Raw genomic sequence first — 19,354 nt, forward strand, 5'->3', positions numbered from 1 at the left:
GGAAGATGTGTATGAGTCATAGACATAGAAACATGTCTCAATGTCTGTGGTATGAGTATGAAGGATTATTATAATCATCGGTATTATGATAAGTATGTACCCATTGATGTACTGCTGCAGAAAGACTCCCTGACATCTTGAGAAATTAAAAAAAAGTTACTTTTTTCATTATTTTATTATTCGGGAAGGAAACTTACGTAATATCCTATTTAATTATTTTTTGAGAAATCAGTATTTTTTCTGTACGCACTTCTCTAACTAGATCTCTGCTCTAAACATTCAATTACAGACTATTATGGAATATCATTAGGTATATATTTCGACTCATCCGTTCTTGACAATGAATATTTTTAGACCCCAAGTTGTACTAAATGAAAAAAAGGTTTAAAGTCGTCAGATTGGAGAAAAACTGTAATAATTCACCCAAACACGATAACATTTTCACAGTTCTCGACTGAAAAATGTAGATCTGTATTATTGCCTTGTTTATTTTTGTAAATGGAATAATTGGGTACTCAAAGTGTAAAATTTGTACTTATTTTTTTCGTAATTCAGTTGAGGGATAATTTTTTTCCTGATTGATACTCAATTGATTTTCAGATACGAATATTGTATTGAAACATTCCATTTTACCTCAAATAATAAAGTTCAATATACTGATTAAACTAATCATATTGAAAAGGAGATGATACCTGATAATCGCAAACATTTTTCTTTCTATGTCGATGAAATTGATTGCAAATAGGTATATTTGAAGTTCTTTCAGGCTTTCCACTGATCAATCAGAGCAGATTTTCTACAAAAAGCGATGCTTTAGGTATATCTCAAGGGAAACTAGATCCGTCTACTTACCAGTTTGATTGGCGTGATAAATCAATATCGAAGTTTTTATCGATTATACATTTAAATAATTAAAATAATTGTTACAAAGTATTTGAGACGTAATAACTCAAAAAGTAATAATTCATTCCTAGAAAACCCATCGCCTTCATCAAGGGAAATTACAAAAAGTTGAAAGTTACGACAATATTCTTCACTTAGAGGAGTGGATAGTGGATGTTAAAAAACACGTTGTCCCACGTGCCAGCAAAAAATATTCCAGTCAAAGTGATGTGTTATGTTACACATTACCGTTCATTGAACTAAATGAACATAGTATTATTTAGAATGCCATAATTATTCAGTGAAGTTACAAAAGAGAGGTCAAATCTTGTGATCGAAGGATAATAAACATATTATGTATCAGAAGAACATTTTGAAGAATTTAGATACTATACCCCTATATTGATATATTAGGATACTCTACCTCCCTAATGAAGACTTCCTCCTCCGTTTAGGCAACTGTAGATACATGCTTCACATTTTATGTGTAGCATTTTTGGAAGTTTTCGATTTTACATAAGAGTCTCAATAACTCGGATTAGATTTTGACAAAGTGACACTTTCTAAACTGAGATAACTGCTGGAAAGTAGATAAAAACGTACAGGAGTAGAAAAATACATTTTGAGGGCACATAAGTCATAAGTTAATCCCCCAAATTATCTTTTTATAATCCGGGCATCAGTCCTGCAGGCTGCAATAATGTGTGAGCTAAAGTTTCACTTTCGTATTGACTCTGATAATCTGCAATACATCATGGATAATAAATATCATTGTTTATGTGGTGGATAAGAGTATTTTTATGGATTTTCTGTCATCCTTGGCCATGCGTGAGTTTGTGTAGGACAATCAAAACATTTTCCAGTTCCCTCAGCCCAAGGAAAACTATACATGGTGTTTATTAGATGCAGGAAAAATTCTGGTGGTGCTTGTGCCTTGTCTGAAGCAATGATATTATATCTAAAGAAATATGCACACTTTCTGAGATGGTTTATTGAAAATTGAAACTTTTCTCAAGATAATATGATACAACATGATAGAAAGGCAGACATTAAAGCTTAATGGACGTTCCTTTAACTGGCCTTAGACTATCTCAGGCGATTTTTTTTGTAAACACTTGAGTGTAAAGCATAAGACCAAGTGTATCTTTCTTTTGGAAAAAAGTCTTAGATTTCATATAATGTGGTATGCAGCTACGAATTCTTCTTGTATCTTCTGTTTTAGGGGTTAAAATCACTAAAAGAAACATTTATGGACATCGAATCTCACCTCCTGCATTTTGATGCGTCTTTAGTGCACAGCCTGTATAACACCTTGCAGGACTAGGTATACTATTAACAAAATACTGTCCGGACTGACACGGAAACCTTCGTCCTAGCAAATCTAGAAATAGACGAGATAATCCAATGTCACAACAGCAATTACAGCGAAATGATAGGTATTTTTAATATCTACACCCGGAACCGGTTCGTCCAATACCAACGAATACGAATACGACCAGATAGGCGGCTTATGGCGGCAATAATCCAGAACAGCGAGACGCGATTAGCCGAAAAATCGGTCCTTGTTCAAATTTCGGGTAGATCGTTGCCAATTTTATGAAAATAATACGACAGAGGATTAGTGTACACACTCGTTCTACGACGCGAGAAGTTATTGTCATTTTTTATTGAATTCATGCCATGTCTGTAGAAAAATTCTTGGCCAGAGTCCGTAATATCCGAACGAGAAGTTTCGTGAACGCTAAACTTCGAAAATATTGCGCTTAACTTGAGTTCATTCATGGGGATTGACCAGGTATTTCCTTTCCATCCGCGTGAACCCTTTTAACCGTTGAAACTTTGAAATGATTTTGCGTCTTCGTGTTGTGATGAATGGATTTCTGGTTTATGTCATATTGTTCATTGTTTTCTTCAATTTGAAAGCAGCAATTTGATCGCATCCTGTCCTTACTGATTATTCGACATTGAAATAGGTATTGGTGAGTATTTGCTTGTGTATTAAATGATGAACCTACCTGAATTTTTTTCTTAAACCACTTATTTGCATAATTCAATAGCATATCTACTCATTCTTCAGCTTGATTGTGATGATTTTATGCAAAGTTTTCACCTTGTTCATAACGTTTAAGTTGATGAAGGCCAAAAGATCTCCTTGGAAATTTTCGTTATTCTTAAAATAATAAGAAAAGTCATTTCCCTACTATTCCTTTGAGTTTTGTGTTTTGGGACTACTACCCTTCAAAACCACCCTAAATGATCAAGACACAAATTTGCCTTCATCTTGATATCTCAAGGAAATTTTCAATTTTCAACACCAATATGTTATTATTGTTCTCAGACAAAGAATAAGCACCTCCTGCATTGTTGGAGCATCTCTAGTAAACACCCTGTATAATTTTCTCTGGGCTTCTCAGGAAACTGAGGAATGATTCAATGGTGTTTTTGTACATTCTCACAACATATTTGTTTTCTGGGTTATTTTGTCCTAATCGTGATACAACTTTGCATTCAATTAGAGATGACATGGGGGCAGTTCACATAAAAACAGCTGTACTGATTCTCTGTGCTTTTAAGCTTGTGAAAAAACCTCTTAATTGGTGTATATTTCAGCTCTCTGCGATGAAAATTGAAAGTTTTTCGAATGCGTTAACTATTCGAATATTATTGCAAGGCAAAATGGTGGATGCGCTTGTCACAATTCACAATTTTCATCACTTCTGAAATGCAGACAATTGTATTGAAATTTTAGGAAAGGGGGAATGGAAACAAATCTTATCCTTCCTGAGTATATACGTATCGAAAAACTCATAATAAATCCATTCTGAATCCAAGATTTTTTCGTTAATTTTGAAGTAATTTGATATACATACATATTTGAGAGAAAATCACGATCTTCTCAGCACTTGGCTAGTGTGAATTCATCTCGTGTAAACAGTTTGAGAACCACCGGCGCCAATTATTATTCCGTTTACATTGAAAATAAAGCGTACGTTCAAAGTAGAGAACAAATAGTTTTCTGGCAAGTGAATTTATGTGCCATACCTCATTTTATGCATGGATTTTCAAATAATGAAGTTATTTGCGGGTTGTACGGATATATGTTTGTAGAAAACGTTTCATTTCTCGAAATAGGTACTTCTTGCCATCAATCATTTCATATTAGATCACTTGGCTCTTCTATCCTCTCAATCGTTCGTTTTTATGATTATGGATTGAGAGATTCCTTTTAATTTTATGTATATTTTATGTTTGATATTGGAATGTTTCGGATTTTATTATATCCGATTGATTAAAGCGTATTATAACACAACATATGGAAATTTGTTTTTGAAGAGGATCCGAACTATCACAAACTTACAGTCTAGCTGAGATAACTTCGAAGAAAACAATTATTTGAATAATATCTCTTTCTTTCTTATTAATTTTTTCATAGAGAAATTTTTTTTTTCATTTTGTTGGTAACTAGTGATTCTGCTCTCGGTTTTTGTTCATTAGGTCTAATTTTATCTGAAGAAAAATTTTTCTGTTTCATATCCCATTTTTTTGCTTGATGTTTCATATCAAATTTCCCGTAATCGTGGATCTTCATACTATTACTCTATGTACTTCAAGTACTAAATCATATCATAATAACTCTTATTCGTCTTAAAATTATTTACAGTTACTAGTAATTTTTGTCTGACATTAATTTTTGGCGAATGAATTCGACGAAGTGAGGATCACAGATTACAGTGATCTGTAATACGTGGTGAAGATGTGAATTTTCCTCTACGTATTCCAAGGACCATCAATTACAGTGATCTGTAATTTGTGCCGAGCGACATCTATCTGCGAAATATGAATCTTCAGAACAGTTTGAGGTCCACTGATATTGCGAGATCGCCATATTTCCTACCCTACATTTTCCATGACATTTTGCATTTTCAGCTTTCAATATTTCAACTCGGAAGACAAAAGACAAGGAATTTCTTCAACTTTCATTCTTGAATATCATTACATTAGTTGAAAAACTCTCATATACATATAAGGGATAAATAACGGTGTTCATAAATGGTTACACGATTATGTTTATGGAAATTTTCTCGTCCGATATCCATCTGTTTTGCTACTTTAGTAGGTTCTCGCGGTCGGTTACTTAACGAGCTTTTCCGATAAACCGATACCATATTCAATTCCTCTAGCTTGGCATTGGATTATTATTAAGTTAACAGTGAATCTCAATGTCTCGACAATGTGTCCGCTCTTTGAAACAGTAAAAATACAGTAGAAGGAGTAGAAACTGATATCAACTCTCAATCGGTGCAAACGTCGCAAATTCGCTGGAGTATGAACCAATAAACTTTTCAACACTAGTAATGTAACCTAACCAAAAAACTAAATAAATTCCTCAACATAAATATGTGAAGAACGGCTACATTAAGTGATAAAAGTGTGTCACATCATTCTTGGAATCACCCCATAGGTGAAAAACGTAAAACGTTTCGCACAAAATGGTAAACAAATATAAAATGTATTTTCAACCAGTACTGGAATAATTATAAAAGCTCCTGTAGATTAGAGTGAATTCTAACAATTCCATTATTGTGTATTTATTGCTTGTTGAAAATTAGTTTTCCATGATTCGCTAGCAAAAAGTCAAGGTGATTCATATTTATTATTCCGATTCCTGTGTAATATTTATTGGTAGCGACCATAGTTGTCAATCCAAATTTTCACAAATTAGAATCCACAAGCTGGTGTCATAAAGTGCTTATCTTATAATTAACTATTCAAACATCGCACTCAGAAGTAAACAAATCTTTACTATATTGCCGCCATAAAATTTGTTTAAGGTTTTATTGGGCTCAATTGGATTGTGTTGCTTATCCATGTGTCGCATACCCTTTGATTACTTATTTATTATTATGACTCCTAGAAAATTTTATGTGAGAACTCTGGGTAGAATGGGAAAATGCATTGAACGCTTCGTGAATGGATTGATATGTGGCAATTACCTCAACTCATGATGTTAATCACTTAATAAAATATTGCATATTTGTGATTAAACTTAGAAATGCCATAATAAGTATTCCTGTTGCAATGATTGCGATTTTATTTTGAGGATAATGATGAATTGAACTAATAGGAATAATGAATATACTTATTTTAGTTCTTGCAAAGAATACAAAGAGAATTTTACCACACCAATTCAGTTTATTGTTTTAATAACTCCGATTTTATTACAGGACATAACAACAAATGTCTGTCTGGCACAGCAGTAGCAGTCTCGACTTAGGCAAAAGCAACCTTGTGAATAATAATTTGGATCAAAATAGTCGTTCAAATCTTTACCATAGACCACATAAAGTAAGTGATATTGCTAATAAATTGTTGCTTGCTCAGTATCGTTACATTATTCTAGTGTAAAATGTCTCAAATGTGCGGAGATGAACTCCACACTCCCCGTTACTTATCATGGAGAAAGTTACACCTCAGCAGGGCTAAACTGAAGGCTTCCAGTAAAACATCAGCCCTGCTAGCCGGTTTTGCGATGGTAGCCATGGTCGAACTCCAACTCCAAACCCCAGTTACGATACCAAATCCAATATTAGTAGCATTCGCCATCATCACCACTCTTCTGGTAGCCGTTCACATGCTCGCACTTATGATAAGTACCTGCATATTACCCAACATTGAAGCAATATGCAGCATGGATTCAATAAGCCTGGTTGATGAATCCCCCCATGAACGACTACACTGGTATATCGAGACCGCCTGGGCCTTCTCGACTTTGCTTGGTCTCCTTCTGTTCCTCGCGGAAGTGGCTATTTTGTGTTGGGTGAAGTTCTACGATATCAACACGACAGCAGCTTGGTCAGCCAGTATTGTTCTAGTACCTATTCTGTTTATTTTCCTAGCGTTTGCCATACACTTTTATAGGTCGCTAGTTGCGCACAAGTATGACATGACTGTATCGGGAATAAGAGAATTGGAACTGTTAAAAGAACAAATCGATGGTGACCATCAGAGTAGTAGGGCAAACGGTTTGAATGAACTCATGTCCGGTGTGCATGTTGTATGAGGCATGAATATGGCTGTGTGATGGGGGTCTTAATATTTTAATAGTTATGCTTTCTGATCACCTTCTTATTTAGTTTCATTACTTCATGAAGTTTGATATCATGAACTCGAAGGCACTGAGTTACTACCTCTGCTGGAGAACCTTCAATTTTAGACATTTTATAATAAAATTTCAGAATTATTTCTCGTTGAGAAAAAATTCCTGTTACCAGACCACACCTCAGTTATTTTGTTATTATCTTTAAATAGATTTCTTATAATTATCAGAAATATTGTTGGCCTAAGTACTTTTTATAATGGTAACTTCAGGTGAATTAATAAATATTTATGTTCATTTTATCTCATCTACAAATCTATATGGTTTCAGTTACGATTATAACTTATATTTCTGTCATAACGAGCAGCACATTTTTTTCGACTGTACATTCCAAAAGAGGACATAGGATAGTTGACAATAACTATTTTGATATTGACAAATTTTAGGGTGTTCCTTAGCTGAAATAATTTTAGCGTTTCCTCAAATAGCTCAATATATACCTAGCGATAGTACTTAGTCTTTTGTACAGATGCTGGACAATTTTATAGAACCATATACATTATTTTCATGTTATTTCATTCCTTGGTTGATATTGTTACAGTTCCTATGGCTTTAATATCGATCAAGATTGGAATGAAATTCTTATCCTAGAATATTCTCTACATTTTGTACCTATAATGGATAGAAGTGTGGAATTGAAATCTGAACATCATTATCTGTGATTTATCATGATTTTTATAAAAATATATATTATGATGTATAAATAAGATATAATAAATTATATATTTCGATATATTCATGTCAATATTCTGTCACTACTTTTTATATTCAGAACAGATTCTTCTGAGTAGTCACAAACATTTCCGGTTCCTTCCAAAGCTAGTATTTCTTGTTTCTGGCATAAATCTTCAGGATCTTGAAGTTGGATCTAGAAATATGAAATTATTGAAGAGGATGATTAAATATTAAATTTTTTTCAATAATGGGTATAATGGAAAAACGCACATGATTTATAGGGTACTTGGAAGGCGATATACTGCACTGCCTGTAGGGGATGTCGGTTATGGTGCTGTAAACGCACATATCTTCAAACCAAACGCCTTCCTGCAGCTGCCCGCTGTCTAGGTGAAAGTATCTACCTTTACCGTGTTTCAACCCATTTTCCCACTCACCCTCATAACGGTTGCCGTTTGGAAATATGAACATGCCTTCGCCATGAAATTTATCATTCAACCAGTCGCCTAAAAACAGTCTCGAAAGTGTACATACAATAATAAGCGCAAAAAAATGAGATATTGAATTAATAATTTGATGGACTACCATCGTAAAAAGAACAATCCTTATTCCACAATTGCCCTTGACCGCTACGTTTGCCACACTTGAAATTTCCCTGATAAAAACTACCGTCTGGGTATATTCGTAAGCCTTTCCCGTGCATATGGCCACCTTTCCAATCACCCCTGTATTCCAAGGTAAAAGTGTTTGTTTCTGGCATAAAAGTCGATAATACCCCAAATCCTTCCCTACGACCTTTGTAGAAATCTCCCTCATATAGCTTGCCGAATCTAGCCAAAAGTGCACCTTTTCCTGGAAAAAAAATGTCATTGTTATCCATTCGGTTGAGAAATTCGCAATATATTTGATGTCCCGAGCCACATTGATCTCTTTATTCAGAGGAATAAGGGACCAGATCAATATTATTGATTGATCAAAACAGATCAATTATGAACCATTATCTAAAGAACTGGTGGATGCGCTTATCAGCAAAATAAAGAACAATCTTTCAAAAAATTAATGTTACTAAAATTAAGTTTCCTTGTAATTAATCATTAGAAAGTTTGACTTTATGAATGTTAATCTATTGAAAGTTTGTACCTTGTTTCTTGTTGTAGTCCCATTCTCCAACATACATATCGCCAAGGGTATTGAAAATCTTATGGCGGAGCCCCTGTCTGCTTGTTTCCAAGTCCAGTCTTTCGGACCTCGATTGCTTCACTTTGCTCCGATCCTTTAAAAATGGCATTATCGCTTTTCATGAATTAACTCGAGAATTTTTTTCTCATGTGTAAAAGGTGGACAGAAAGAAAGAATGCAGTAATGAAACTATAAACGTTTCTACCAGCCCGTTGAAGGGAATGGCTTCAATAATTTGACAACTTCGATATATTACAAAAGCTCACGCGATCGTTTGGAGACAAATTTGATCGAATATAATATAAAAATTCTTGTTGAAATAAACTGCAGAATGTCGTTTCATCGTGTTTCATCGAATCACGATATGTGATATTGACAAATTTCAAAATTATTCCAACCGACTGTTTCATTCAATCTCAAACCAAACCATGCAGATTGGATATTTTAAATTTAAACATTTCTATTCAAATATTGGATTGATGTGGCGGACACTTGATGAAAATCAGTAATTGAACTTAAAACAGATTATTCGATTTTCACAAAAAAAATACCAAATATTTCAGTTTGCCTTCACCCACTCGAAGATGCGTGATAGCGTAACACGTGTCGTGGATTGAAAACTAATTTTGTGAAAATCGTATGATCTGTTTTAAATTTCTCTTCAAATTCAACTGAATCCTAAATGAATATATAAACCATGTTTTAGTTGAAATCGACTCTTCGTGAAATAATCGAAAGAATTATTGAGTTCTCTGTGACTAACCATTTTTTTTTGTCAACAGTTTTGACTGTTGACAATGTTGACATTCGGAAACGTCAAAATAAAATCGTGAAATATTTTAATTGAAAATTAAACAATTCTTGTTTTGTTGCGATTATTCCATTATAAAATATATCCAAGTAAGGGCCCCAATAATCATAACATAATGGAGAAACAAGAGATCGTTGAAGATATCGGTAATTCCTACACTCTTTCTGATCAATACATGATTCAAGTAGAGGATATGGAAGGTAATTAATTGTCGATACGATATGTTATTACATTTACACTTGTATGTTCATCTTCCTTTTGTGTTGAAGATGATCAGGACCAGATCACTGCAGAAAATACAGATGATTCCAATCACGACGGCGGTGATAAAATAGGTGCGCCTCTTAGAGAGCAGGATAGATTTCTGCCAATTGCAAATGTAGCTAAAATAATGAAAAAAGCCATTCCTGAAACAGGAAAGGTAAATAGCAAAGTACGCATTGCTTTTGGCTTCTTAGAGTAAGTATTGTACTTCGTTGACATCATAGTAACTTAGTATAATTTCAGATTGCGAAAGATGCAAGAGAGTGTGTGCAAGAGTGCGTTTCAGAGTTCATTAGTTTCATAACGAGCGAAGCTAGTGATCGTTGCTACTTGGAAAAAAGGAAAACTATAAATGGAGAGGATATACTGTTTGCTATGAGTGCACTTGGCTTTGATAACTATGTGGAACCTTTAAAGATATATCTTCAAAAATATAGAGAGGTATGTGCATTTCAGTGGAAGTTTAATGAATTAACATTTACAAGTGAGTTTTGCAGGCTGCTAAAATTGATAAAGGACCAGGTGAAATAATTTATGAAGAATCTGTTGAAGATGGATATAGTAAGTTTGTTGACGTTTAGATATTTTGTAACAAATATGTTCAACTTCTATAGTACTGTTATTTAAACTGAAAATTATTTATTTTAGAGACAGCTGTACCCAGTGGTATAATAGCATCAGAAAACTCTGGCGCAGAAACGGTAATATACACGTATCAAGATAACATTCATCAATTTCAGTTGGCCTAAGATAATTTATACTATGTACTATTATACTTGTAAATATATTCTAAGACAAAACCACATTGAATATTTGTTCTAAGAGGAAATTGTGTTGAAAACAAACTTCTTGATAGATATGTGGAAGAAATCATTGATTTTAAGAATTGGATTGATTGGAGGATAATTACAAACCTTGGGGTTACAAATTTATAATTATTTCCCACTCCACATAAGTTCACATTACTTGTCTGAAGTAATTTCAATTTGTATTTCATTCAGAACTCGAGTGCCTCATTAAGAGGTATCAAATTCTCTTTACACAGCACTGTGTAAGAAATAAATTAGTGGGTATATCACTGAAACACTTTTATTTACTTATAAATTTATTAAGAAGTCAACTAAGATGATTTCACAGTTTTGTTGATCTTGCCACCTTCCCTGAATCCATTCTTGAACTTCCTACGTACAACTTTAAGGTAACGCATTCTACCGGTACCAGTGGTCTTCCTCCTTTTAGCCTTGATTGACCAGTTATCTGTAAAGATGTTGATATATAATTTTGTTCCTTCCACAATAGTTTTTTAACAGCTATTAATTCAATACCTCCACAATATTCATCTATGAATGACTGCCAAAACTGAAACTATTCAAGAATTGTCAAATTTTTCAATAAAATGCAGCAATTATTTTTCATTTAGCTCAAATGAAGGATCCAAGAATTGCCAAATTAATCCACTGAATGTGCAGTACTGGTACAACGTCTTATAGATAGATGGCAATTATTAATTAAGAAAACCAAAACAAACTGGATTCAATCAAGATGTATAGCAGTACCGGAAATATCTAGAATATTGATACAAAAATTGAAAATAATCGAGAATAATGCCATAAGTTTCAGCTTTGGCGTGAAAAGTGGTATAAAATGGTGAACTTCCACAAGAAAAAAATTGAGAAGGTAGGTGCAGAAGTTTAAGAAACAGTCTAACCTGGGTTTACATTAAATGTTCTGGACAGCAATTTTTATACCTATAAATTTTTTTCAAATATGTTTTACTTACATGATCGCATTTTTGCTGCTGGATATCCACATTGTGCACAAGTGGATTTCTGGATATGATAGGAAGATCTACCACATCTACGACACAAAGTATGTGTCTTATTCCTACGTTTACCAAAGGATGATGTACCTTTCGTCTGAAATTATTAAAATCCAAGTTATAAAGAATCCTATAAAAAAAATCTAATTTATCAAAACACTAAAGGAAAAAACCTCGTATTATTTTATTAATTTAACCTCAACACCAATTTTAAAGGCTTATTCATTTTTAAGAATAAACAAGGAACAATAAAATTTAGAATACTGAAATAACCGCTGAAATTATTCGTAAACTAAATCAGAAAGATTTAATTTAATATATAGATTGATTAGATATTTTAGGATTTAATTGCTCAAAACTTACCATTTTGGTAAAATGATCTGGAAGGAAAGGTTAGCTTATTTGCCTCGATTGCTTGACGTTTCGCAAGAACGCACGACTTTCTGTGACTGCTTCATTTCTTTTTCTTTTTCAGACATGACCGTCCTTTACTATACTAGCGCCCTCTTCACTGTCAATTAATAATCAATTAAATTAAAATTTATTATGATGATGATGATGATAATAATATAATTTATAATATAGAGTTCCTATGCGAACCACTGCAATGATAAAGTAATGAATTAATTCTTTATTATTCGTTCGATATAAGAAATGGCGAAATAGTTTTATGTACACGGATGAAAACGCCAAGGAAATATTATTATTTCGCACCTAGGAATTGCGGCTATTAAAATCAATCGATTTCCGTTTGTAATCTTTATGAAAATCATAATTATTTTTGTTGCGCTTGCTCATATCACAGAAATTAAGATATTGTACGAATTTGAAAAACCGAATTCTAATAATAGCAGGTTTTCCAAGTGTTGTTGACTGCCTCCTCTTTTGCACACGTGAAAGTGATTACATTCCTGTTATTAATTGTACTACGTAAAGATTTTGTCAAGAGCGCTAATTCAAAAAATCTTGTGGAGTCGTTAATCCAGTTTGTGAAAGAAGTTCCCCTGTTGAGTTTTCTGAGGGAAAAACAACAGGTTAATACCGAAATGTGGAAATTAGTGAATTGGTGACATCTAAAAATAAAAACAGACAGTTTGGCTCACCTTAGATAATCAGGGGGTCTCCGAAAAAACTGTTGTTTATGGTCGAACATTTTGCAGAAATGTGCGCTAAGTGCATTTATGAATACAGTTATTGTGTATTTAATGGGACATTTCAAAGAAGAAAGTCGTTTTCGACCATTTTACGGTGTCAGAGATGAAAACATAAGTGAGCGAAATTGTGAAAATTTATAGTGAATTTGCGCCATAATAAATTGTTCAAACGCAGAGAAATTATACATTTCTTCTTTTCATTCTTCCGATAACTAATGGTACATAAACTGTTCTAAGATGATGTTTACTGGTGGAACATCTTATAAAAAACGTAGTAACTCCACTGGGGGTAGTACTAGAAGAAGGCCGCAACCCAAAATACAAAGGGGAAACTCTGAGGTAAGATTGTGGGTTCTATAAGGTGATAGGTACTTCCACAGTTGACTGAATGAACGTTCGAAAATTTTCAAACAAAATGAAATTTGGTAGAAAAAACCATCCACATATCTGGAGACTCTAGACACTATCGATAGTGTGAAAATTCTAAACGTGTTGCACTCTCCAAATGCTCATTTCCACTAGAGTATAATATTTATCTATTTCTTTCAGTTCATTCAATCAAACATCGATCGCAAAAACATGTTTTGTACATATGAGATTAGTTTTTTGGGCATTTTCCATAGGATGCTACATATCCACCCACATAATGAAGTTGAAAATTTGTTATACAAGCATTCGATATGTTTGCGTATACAGAATAGAATGTAGTAAAGTTGATCTGATTCGAAATCGTTAACTGTTATTTTTATTGTATAAGTTGCCAAAACATCTCAAAAGTACATCCACATGTCAAACTGTGAATATTTTCGCATACTCTATTGCATTTTTACAATCATGATGTTTCTCACACACACGCTACTTCTGTTTGTTGTTTTTTGTATCTTACGCTATTCTTATGAAAATAAAATAGATTTGGAATGCGTGTTATTCAAATTGTACTATTCAATGAACGCACAAGTAGTTGACTATCAGCAGGTGCTAGTAGGTACTGAAAATGATCTTCATATGGGGGATACATTTTGGCGCCATGGTGGGTGAGCGCAAGAGCTTTATTTTTCAAGTTTATTGTTTTTGTCGTTAAACTCGTTTTAACACCCAAAGATTTTGAAGAAATATTATAATAAGTCCCTAATTTTTAACATATTCTGATAAACCAGACAAAATTTTATAAGTAGGGAACAATGTGCAGCAAAGAACAATTCTTTATTAAAACAATAATCGTTTTAAAATTATGGAAACCCATTTCATTGTATAGCGATTTATTTATGGAATAGCTGTTCAGCATCGTCTGAACTGTTGGTCAGTTGATTTATGAATCTTAAATGCATTTTTTTCGATATAGATTTTTTATTAGTTGGTTGAATTCGATTGAAATTATCGAAGAAGAGAAATGGAGTGGTTTTCCATGAGTGTCTTGACTGAGGAATCGTTTTCAATTGATAAGGTATCGCGAAATACTCCAACCACTTGAGATCATGGAATTTTATAGTTTTACGAGTTTCCGAGCTATTTTCTGCATCCTCTAACCAATGAAGGGAAAATGTAATGATGATTCATGCTGTTCTGCTTGCAGATTAGATTTTACTTAAAAAAAATCGTACTTCCTCAAGTAGGTATAAGGTCCTAACCATTGTGATCGCAATCAATTTCAAGTCAGACATATGTAACTACAAAAAATCATCAAAATCAGGAGTAGGCAACGAAGTGAATTAAGAAATTTCTCCTTTAACTCTCTATTACGTTTTATTGAATAATGTTATATCCAAGAATGTCTTAAATGCATCTTCACTTCCTAACTCAAATTGAGTCACATATAGCCAAAGTTTTTCTCACACAAAAAGTTATATCTTCTGGTAGTGATGATAGTTGAGGATCTTGAGTGATTGAGAAAAATGAGAATAATTTTCTACATATTTCTGAAATACTATGGAAACTTGAAGAAAAAAAAACAATGACAGTGTGTAGCATTTATCATTTTCGATCTATTTTTGAGATTATCCATTATATTTTTATGGGCATTCTGCGAAGGTAACTTATTTCAAATTCAACTGGCGTCTATTCAGAAATATGTATATGTTAAACAATTTGCATGAGTCTGTTCGGAGATATTTATTTGTATAAGCTTGTTCTCTATCTTGATCAAATAATGGATTTGCATCTCGGTTTGTTACGTTCGTAGTTATGAACACTTTCATTGTGTGATAGTTCTCAACTCACCACTGTGCTTCGGTGATAAATTACTTGAGAAAATTAAAAAATTCCTGATGTTGAACATGAGACATAAAAGGTGAAGAAATTTGAATCAATTGTTCTTGATGTTTATTATAGTTTCTTCTAAATATTAAAGTAAATTCAACCCTTGACTCATTCTCGATTTTCTGGACATTTCAAAATATCAAGGACGTTGATTGAAGAAGAGTTTTCTTTTCACAAACTTTCATTTGGTATTTTACGATTGTTCGCAGGTAAAACCAAAGTCTCCAAGACATCCCAACATGGTACTTAGACAATATGCAGGATCTCCTCATGGGTCAAATTCAACCTGTTCCTTGATAGGATCTTCCTTTGATTCAGATTTGGACGAGGACTATCAAAGGTTCAGGTGTAAACAAATAACAAGAAGAAGAGGAGCAGTCAAATTGCAAAGGTTGGTAAAGAAAATTCCTATAATCCACTGAAATTCGAGTTGAATATGATCTCACGAGGAAATAAACTATCCAGTGGCTTTTCCATCTTAAGGATGTAACTTTAGCTCCGTCCAGAAACATTTTCGAAAAAAATTCTTTGAACTTTTCCTAATATTCTCGATCGTACAATACGGTAATTCCAGGGTATCCTGAATACGTAAATGTTTAGAAATCAGGCTTTTTATAGGTTGCATGTCGGCAAATGCGTAGCTGCAGGAAATGCTTTACGTTTTCCCAGAAAAGCATACCCATTTAATCTGCAACAACTCTAACAGACTCGCTTGTAAAATACCTTCAGCTCGGTTTGCTTCGGGCCAAATTTAAGAAGTTTCGTAACACGGTTAGAATTCTAAAACATAACAACGTAGAGTGAGCAAGGTCCCGACAATTCTACAGAAATATCCAGGGATACACTGGTCGACAAGTGATGTGCGAAACCGATGTTTTGAAAGAACCCTTGAACACTTGATTTCAGACACTTGTGTCAATTTCATTATCATTGAGTTCATTCTATGTCCAGATTGAGTTATGAAGCCATCAGAGTATTTCTGTCCTAAAAGGAGGCAGTTAAATCATAGAATTCAGTTGACCACAGCAGACGAATTTAAAAGTTATGATGAGTTTTGGAAAGAGACGAATTTTACTATTTTATGAGATGAAAAAACAATAGTAGATATTCAATTATAGCTCGAAATGCTCATTTCCTACTTATATGAATCAATGCATAGGTGGAAAATAAGAATCACTCCACGATGGCTTAACAAAATACAACTATTCATTGCTCAACTTTCCTGAATAATTGCCACAGAAAGGACGATCAAGAATTCAACTTTGAGATTATAAAAGATCCTTCTTCTGAAACATTTGCGATTATACAGAATTCCATCGATTTTAGCTGTCGTTGGATTTTCACCAAAAACAACCCACCCCGTTTACCAAAAAATTTGGATTTTATCAAATCATATTACCAACATTCTACAGGAATTCCAACTAATTCCAAATAACGGAAAATCCTAACGCAGTTGATTTTGCCGAAGTTGTTTTGATCAGTTACTTCTAATTATCGGCCAACCGAAAATGCCCATCACACTGCCCTGACTTAATACCAACACATTTTGCAATAAACTTCCGTTTCTGAGTCCAAAATTATTTCGGACATTCGTTTGTTCGGTCAGTGTATTTTCATTGATGGCGTACTAAAGCAGGCGTTTATTCTGGATTTGTTTATTTACGCCGGTTTTAACTGGCGTTCGGTGATTCGCATCATTCGGTTATCTTGATTTGAAACGGCCCGAATTGAAGGCAAACGAATATGAAAACTTGAAGTTTGATCCAGCTTCGAATGCTTCGATTGAATCTGACATATCCGAACCGGTTTAACTACGATTCTGATTTATTTCTCGGAATCGAGAGAGGATTTATATGATATTTGCTTCCAAAAATTGCTATTTCTGGATCTAGATCTCGACTTCTGACCAACAGCGAATGATGTCACTCTGTATATACAAAACAGGTTATGGGCCCAGATTTTTTCAATAAATATCAACAATTATCTCTCAATTGGTTACATATCAATCAAATACATATTTGGTATGATCAAAAATACTGAATTCAGGCGTGTATTACAAGCGAAAACAAGAAGGACATACGTGAATTTTTCACGATAGAGATAATCCAGAATATATAGACATAATATATTTTTGATCCTGAAGGTGATCAACAATAACGACAAATTTATATCATATCGTAAGGATCCTTATTGATTAAATCATAGAGTGCTTTTTCGAAGATATTCATTGAATATTTTTCCAATTCTATTTCGCTTCATCATGATGAGATCTTTTTTTTGTCTGCTTTCAGAGTTCACGAGTCTAAAGGACATAAGTTTGTAGCCAAATTCTTCAGGCAGCCAACTTTCTGCGCTTTCTGTAAAGAATTTTTATGGGGGTTCTACAAGCAAGGCTATCATTGTCAATGTGAGTAAAGTCTGTTTTTCCTGAAGTATGTTGAAAATGAACAAATAATTCTAAAATTTGACTGAAACCGTGTCATCGTAACTTAAAATATATCTACACTCTTGTCAGAATTCGATGAATAGTTGTACATTCATTTGTACTTGACGTAAAATTAATAAAAGAAGGATAGTTCGAAAATAATGCATTAGAAATTATCGAAGTTTCTTTGATTGATGGCAATTTATAATTTCCAGATTGTCAAACAGCAGTTCACAAGAGATGCCATGACAAATTACTCACGACATGTTCAGGATCAGGAAGATACTCTGAGAGTACCATGGTGAGTCGAATATTTATAGTACTGTGTCAGAATATCATTTAATTTTTCCGAAAAGCTTTGTAGTATTCAATTTTTGTTTTATGAGGAATTATTGGCGTGGTTTCTAAGGTTGTCAAGGTTGGTCTTGGCAAATTATATGACTTTTGACACTAGCCCACTCTTTTATACAGATAGTCATGAATTCTTATGTTTTGTGTTTGGGAACTGTTTTAACAATTTTTTTCGCTGAAATTTTTTAAACAGCGGAGATGATGTTAAATGACAATCAGTCTCCTACTATATTTTCCAAAATCTCTTGTCGATTCTTGAGAAATTATATTCATGGGATGAAAATTTGAAAGTTGCAAAATGGCGAAGTCACTGGTAACAGATTTTCAATGTGCGTTCAATAACAGCGAATTTGATAGATAATATCAATCGCTCTGACGGTTTTTGAGCTGATTTTTTTACAGTATCTAAGAGAGAGATTCAAGATTGACCTGCCCCATCGCTTCAAACAACACACGTTTATGTCACCAACTTTTTGTGATCATTGTGGATCGTTATTGTATGGAATTTTCAAACAAGGTCTCAAATGTGAAGGTAAGTGCTTTTTTATTATCGAATTAAGCCTTTGTGTAATGATTGTAAGGAAATGTTTCATCAATGTACGATAAAATATTGATTTTTACCATTTGGAAGAACTGAAAATCTTTTTGATTTGAAACGTAACTTCTCTCAGCGCGGAGAAGTAAATCTTGATTTTATTTAAAAATTGGAATACCTTCGAAAACATGATATAACGTAAGTTTGAGAAACGTCATATAGATCCTTTTAGTAGATATAGTTATGAAGGATCTCATTAGGAATGGTATATTTATAGATTTTCTTCGAATTGTTGGTTGCCTATGCTTCAAGGGAAAAGGAAAGAGATTTCTCAAAGTTTTCGTCGTATTTATAAATAGCTACTGATTCATTCTGCGTCTGTTACGTTGGCAGCTCACAGTCATATGAATCATGCGGATGAAGGATAAATTTCTTTGTTTTCTTCACTTTTTGAAGAGTACTATCTCCAATTGTTTGAACTGACACAACAATGCTAAGAATAATCTTTTTAAAAATCAGTTTAATTCCAATATTTCACATTTTCTCTCAAAGGGATTCTTTATATCTTCTTTTTGAAATATTCGACTATAGAAGTGAAAAACCTTTTAATTCAGCACAAACATCTCTTCAATTAATCTAGTTAATTATAGCTGTTGATGTTTGTGAGAATAAAAAACTGATTTTCAGATTGGAATGCTGCAAATCATCAAAATGGCTGAAGTCATTCTACGTTTCTGATTATTGTAGAGACTTATAGCTTGAAGTTATATATTTCGAGGATGATAAATATATTTCTTTCAACGTTACACACTGTATATTGATTTCAAGTTTTGCTCCAAGCTTAAA

General features: G+C 33.4%; 4 protein-coding genes across 8 annotated transcripts; 2 read left to right on the forward strand and 2 right to left on the reverse strand.

The window, feature by feature from the left end:
• The first annotated feature begins 2,686 nt into the window (after positions 1-2,686).
• On the forward strand, positions 2,687-7,774 carry LOC123314519 (calcium release-activated calcium channel protein 1-like). Of its 4 annotated transcripts, none has more exons than XM_044899850.1 (3): positions 2,687-2,861; positions 6,108-6,228; positions 6,284-7,774. In XM_044899850.1, the coding sequence occupies exons 2-3, from the start codon at positions 6,121-6,123 to the stop codon at positions 6,941-6,943; spliced, it is 768 nt and encodes a 255-aa protein (XP_044755785.1). In that variant the 5' UTR covers positions 2,687-2,861; positions 6,108-6,120; the 3' UTR covers positions 6,944-7,774. The 4 variants fall into 4 exon arrangements, with proteins under 4 accessions (XP_044755785.1, XP_044755784.1, XP_044755786.1 ...); XM_044899849.1 differs by lacking the exon at positions 2,687-2,861 and adding an exon at positions 4,879-5,375; XM_044899851.1 differs by lacking the exon at positions 2,687-2,861 and adding an exon at positions 5,384-5,522.
• Positions 7,175-9,180, reverse strand: LOC123314518 (MORN repeat-containing protein 3-like). The gene is made up of 4 exons (XM_044899848.1): positions 8,855-9,180; positions 8,300-8,566; positions 7,985-8,220; positions 7,175-7,907 (listed from the first exon to the last, which is right to left on the reverse strand). The coding sequence occupies exons 1-4, from the start codon at positions 9,000-9,002 to the stop codon at positions 7,776-7,778; spliced, it is 783 nt and encodes a 260-aa protein (XP_044755783.1). The 5' UTR covers positions 9,003-9,180; the 3' UTR covers positions 7,175-7,775.
• A 489-nt stretch (positions 9,181-9,669) lies between these two features.
• Positions 9,670-10,771, forward strand: LOC123314532 (nuclear transcription factor Y subunit beta). 2 transcript variants are annotated; one of them, XM_044899871.1, is made up of 5 exons: positions 9,670-9,904; positions 9,974-10,125; positions 10,212-10,409; positions 10,466-10,529; positions 10,617-10,771. In XM_044899871.1, the coding sequence occupies exons 1-5, from the start codon at positions 9,820-9,822 to the stop codon at positions 10,715-10,717; spliced, it is 600 nt and encodes a 199-aa protein (XP_044755806.1). In that variant the 5' UTR covers positions 9,670-9,819; the 3' UTR covers positions 10,718-10,771. The 2 variants fall into 2 exon arrangements, with proteins under 2 accessions (XP_044755806.1, XP_044755805.1); XM_044899870.1 differs by having other exon boundaries at positions 9,672-9,904; positions 9,974-10,137.
• A 289-nt stretch (positions 10,772-11,060) lies between these two features.
• On the reverse strand, positions 11,061-12,265 carry LOC123314534 (probable 60S ribosomal protein L37-A). The gene is made up of 3 exons (XM_044899872.1): positions 12,151-12,265; positions 11,749-11,884; positions 11,061-11,225 (listed from the first exon to the last, which is right to left on the reverse strand). The coding sequence occupies exons 1-3, from the start codon at positions 12,151-12,153 to the stop codon at positions 11,089-11,091; spliced, it is 276 nt and encodes a 91-aa protein (XP_044755807.1). The 5' UTR covers positions 12,154-12,265; the 3' UTR covers positions 11,061-11,088.
• Between the last annotated feature and the right edge of the window lie 7,089 nt (positions 12,266-19,354).

The sequence above is a fragment of the Coccinella septempunctata genome, chromosome 5, assembly GCF_907165205.1.
Source record: "Coccinella septempunctata chromosome 5, icCocSept1.1, whole genome shotgun sequence".
NCBI lineage: Eukaryota > Metazoa > Arthropoda > Insecta > Coleoptera > Coccinellidae > Coccinella > Coccinella septempunctata.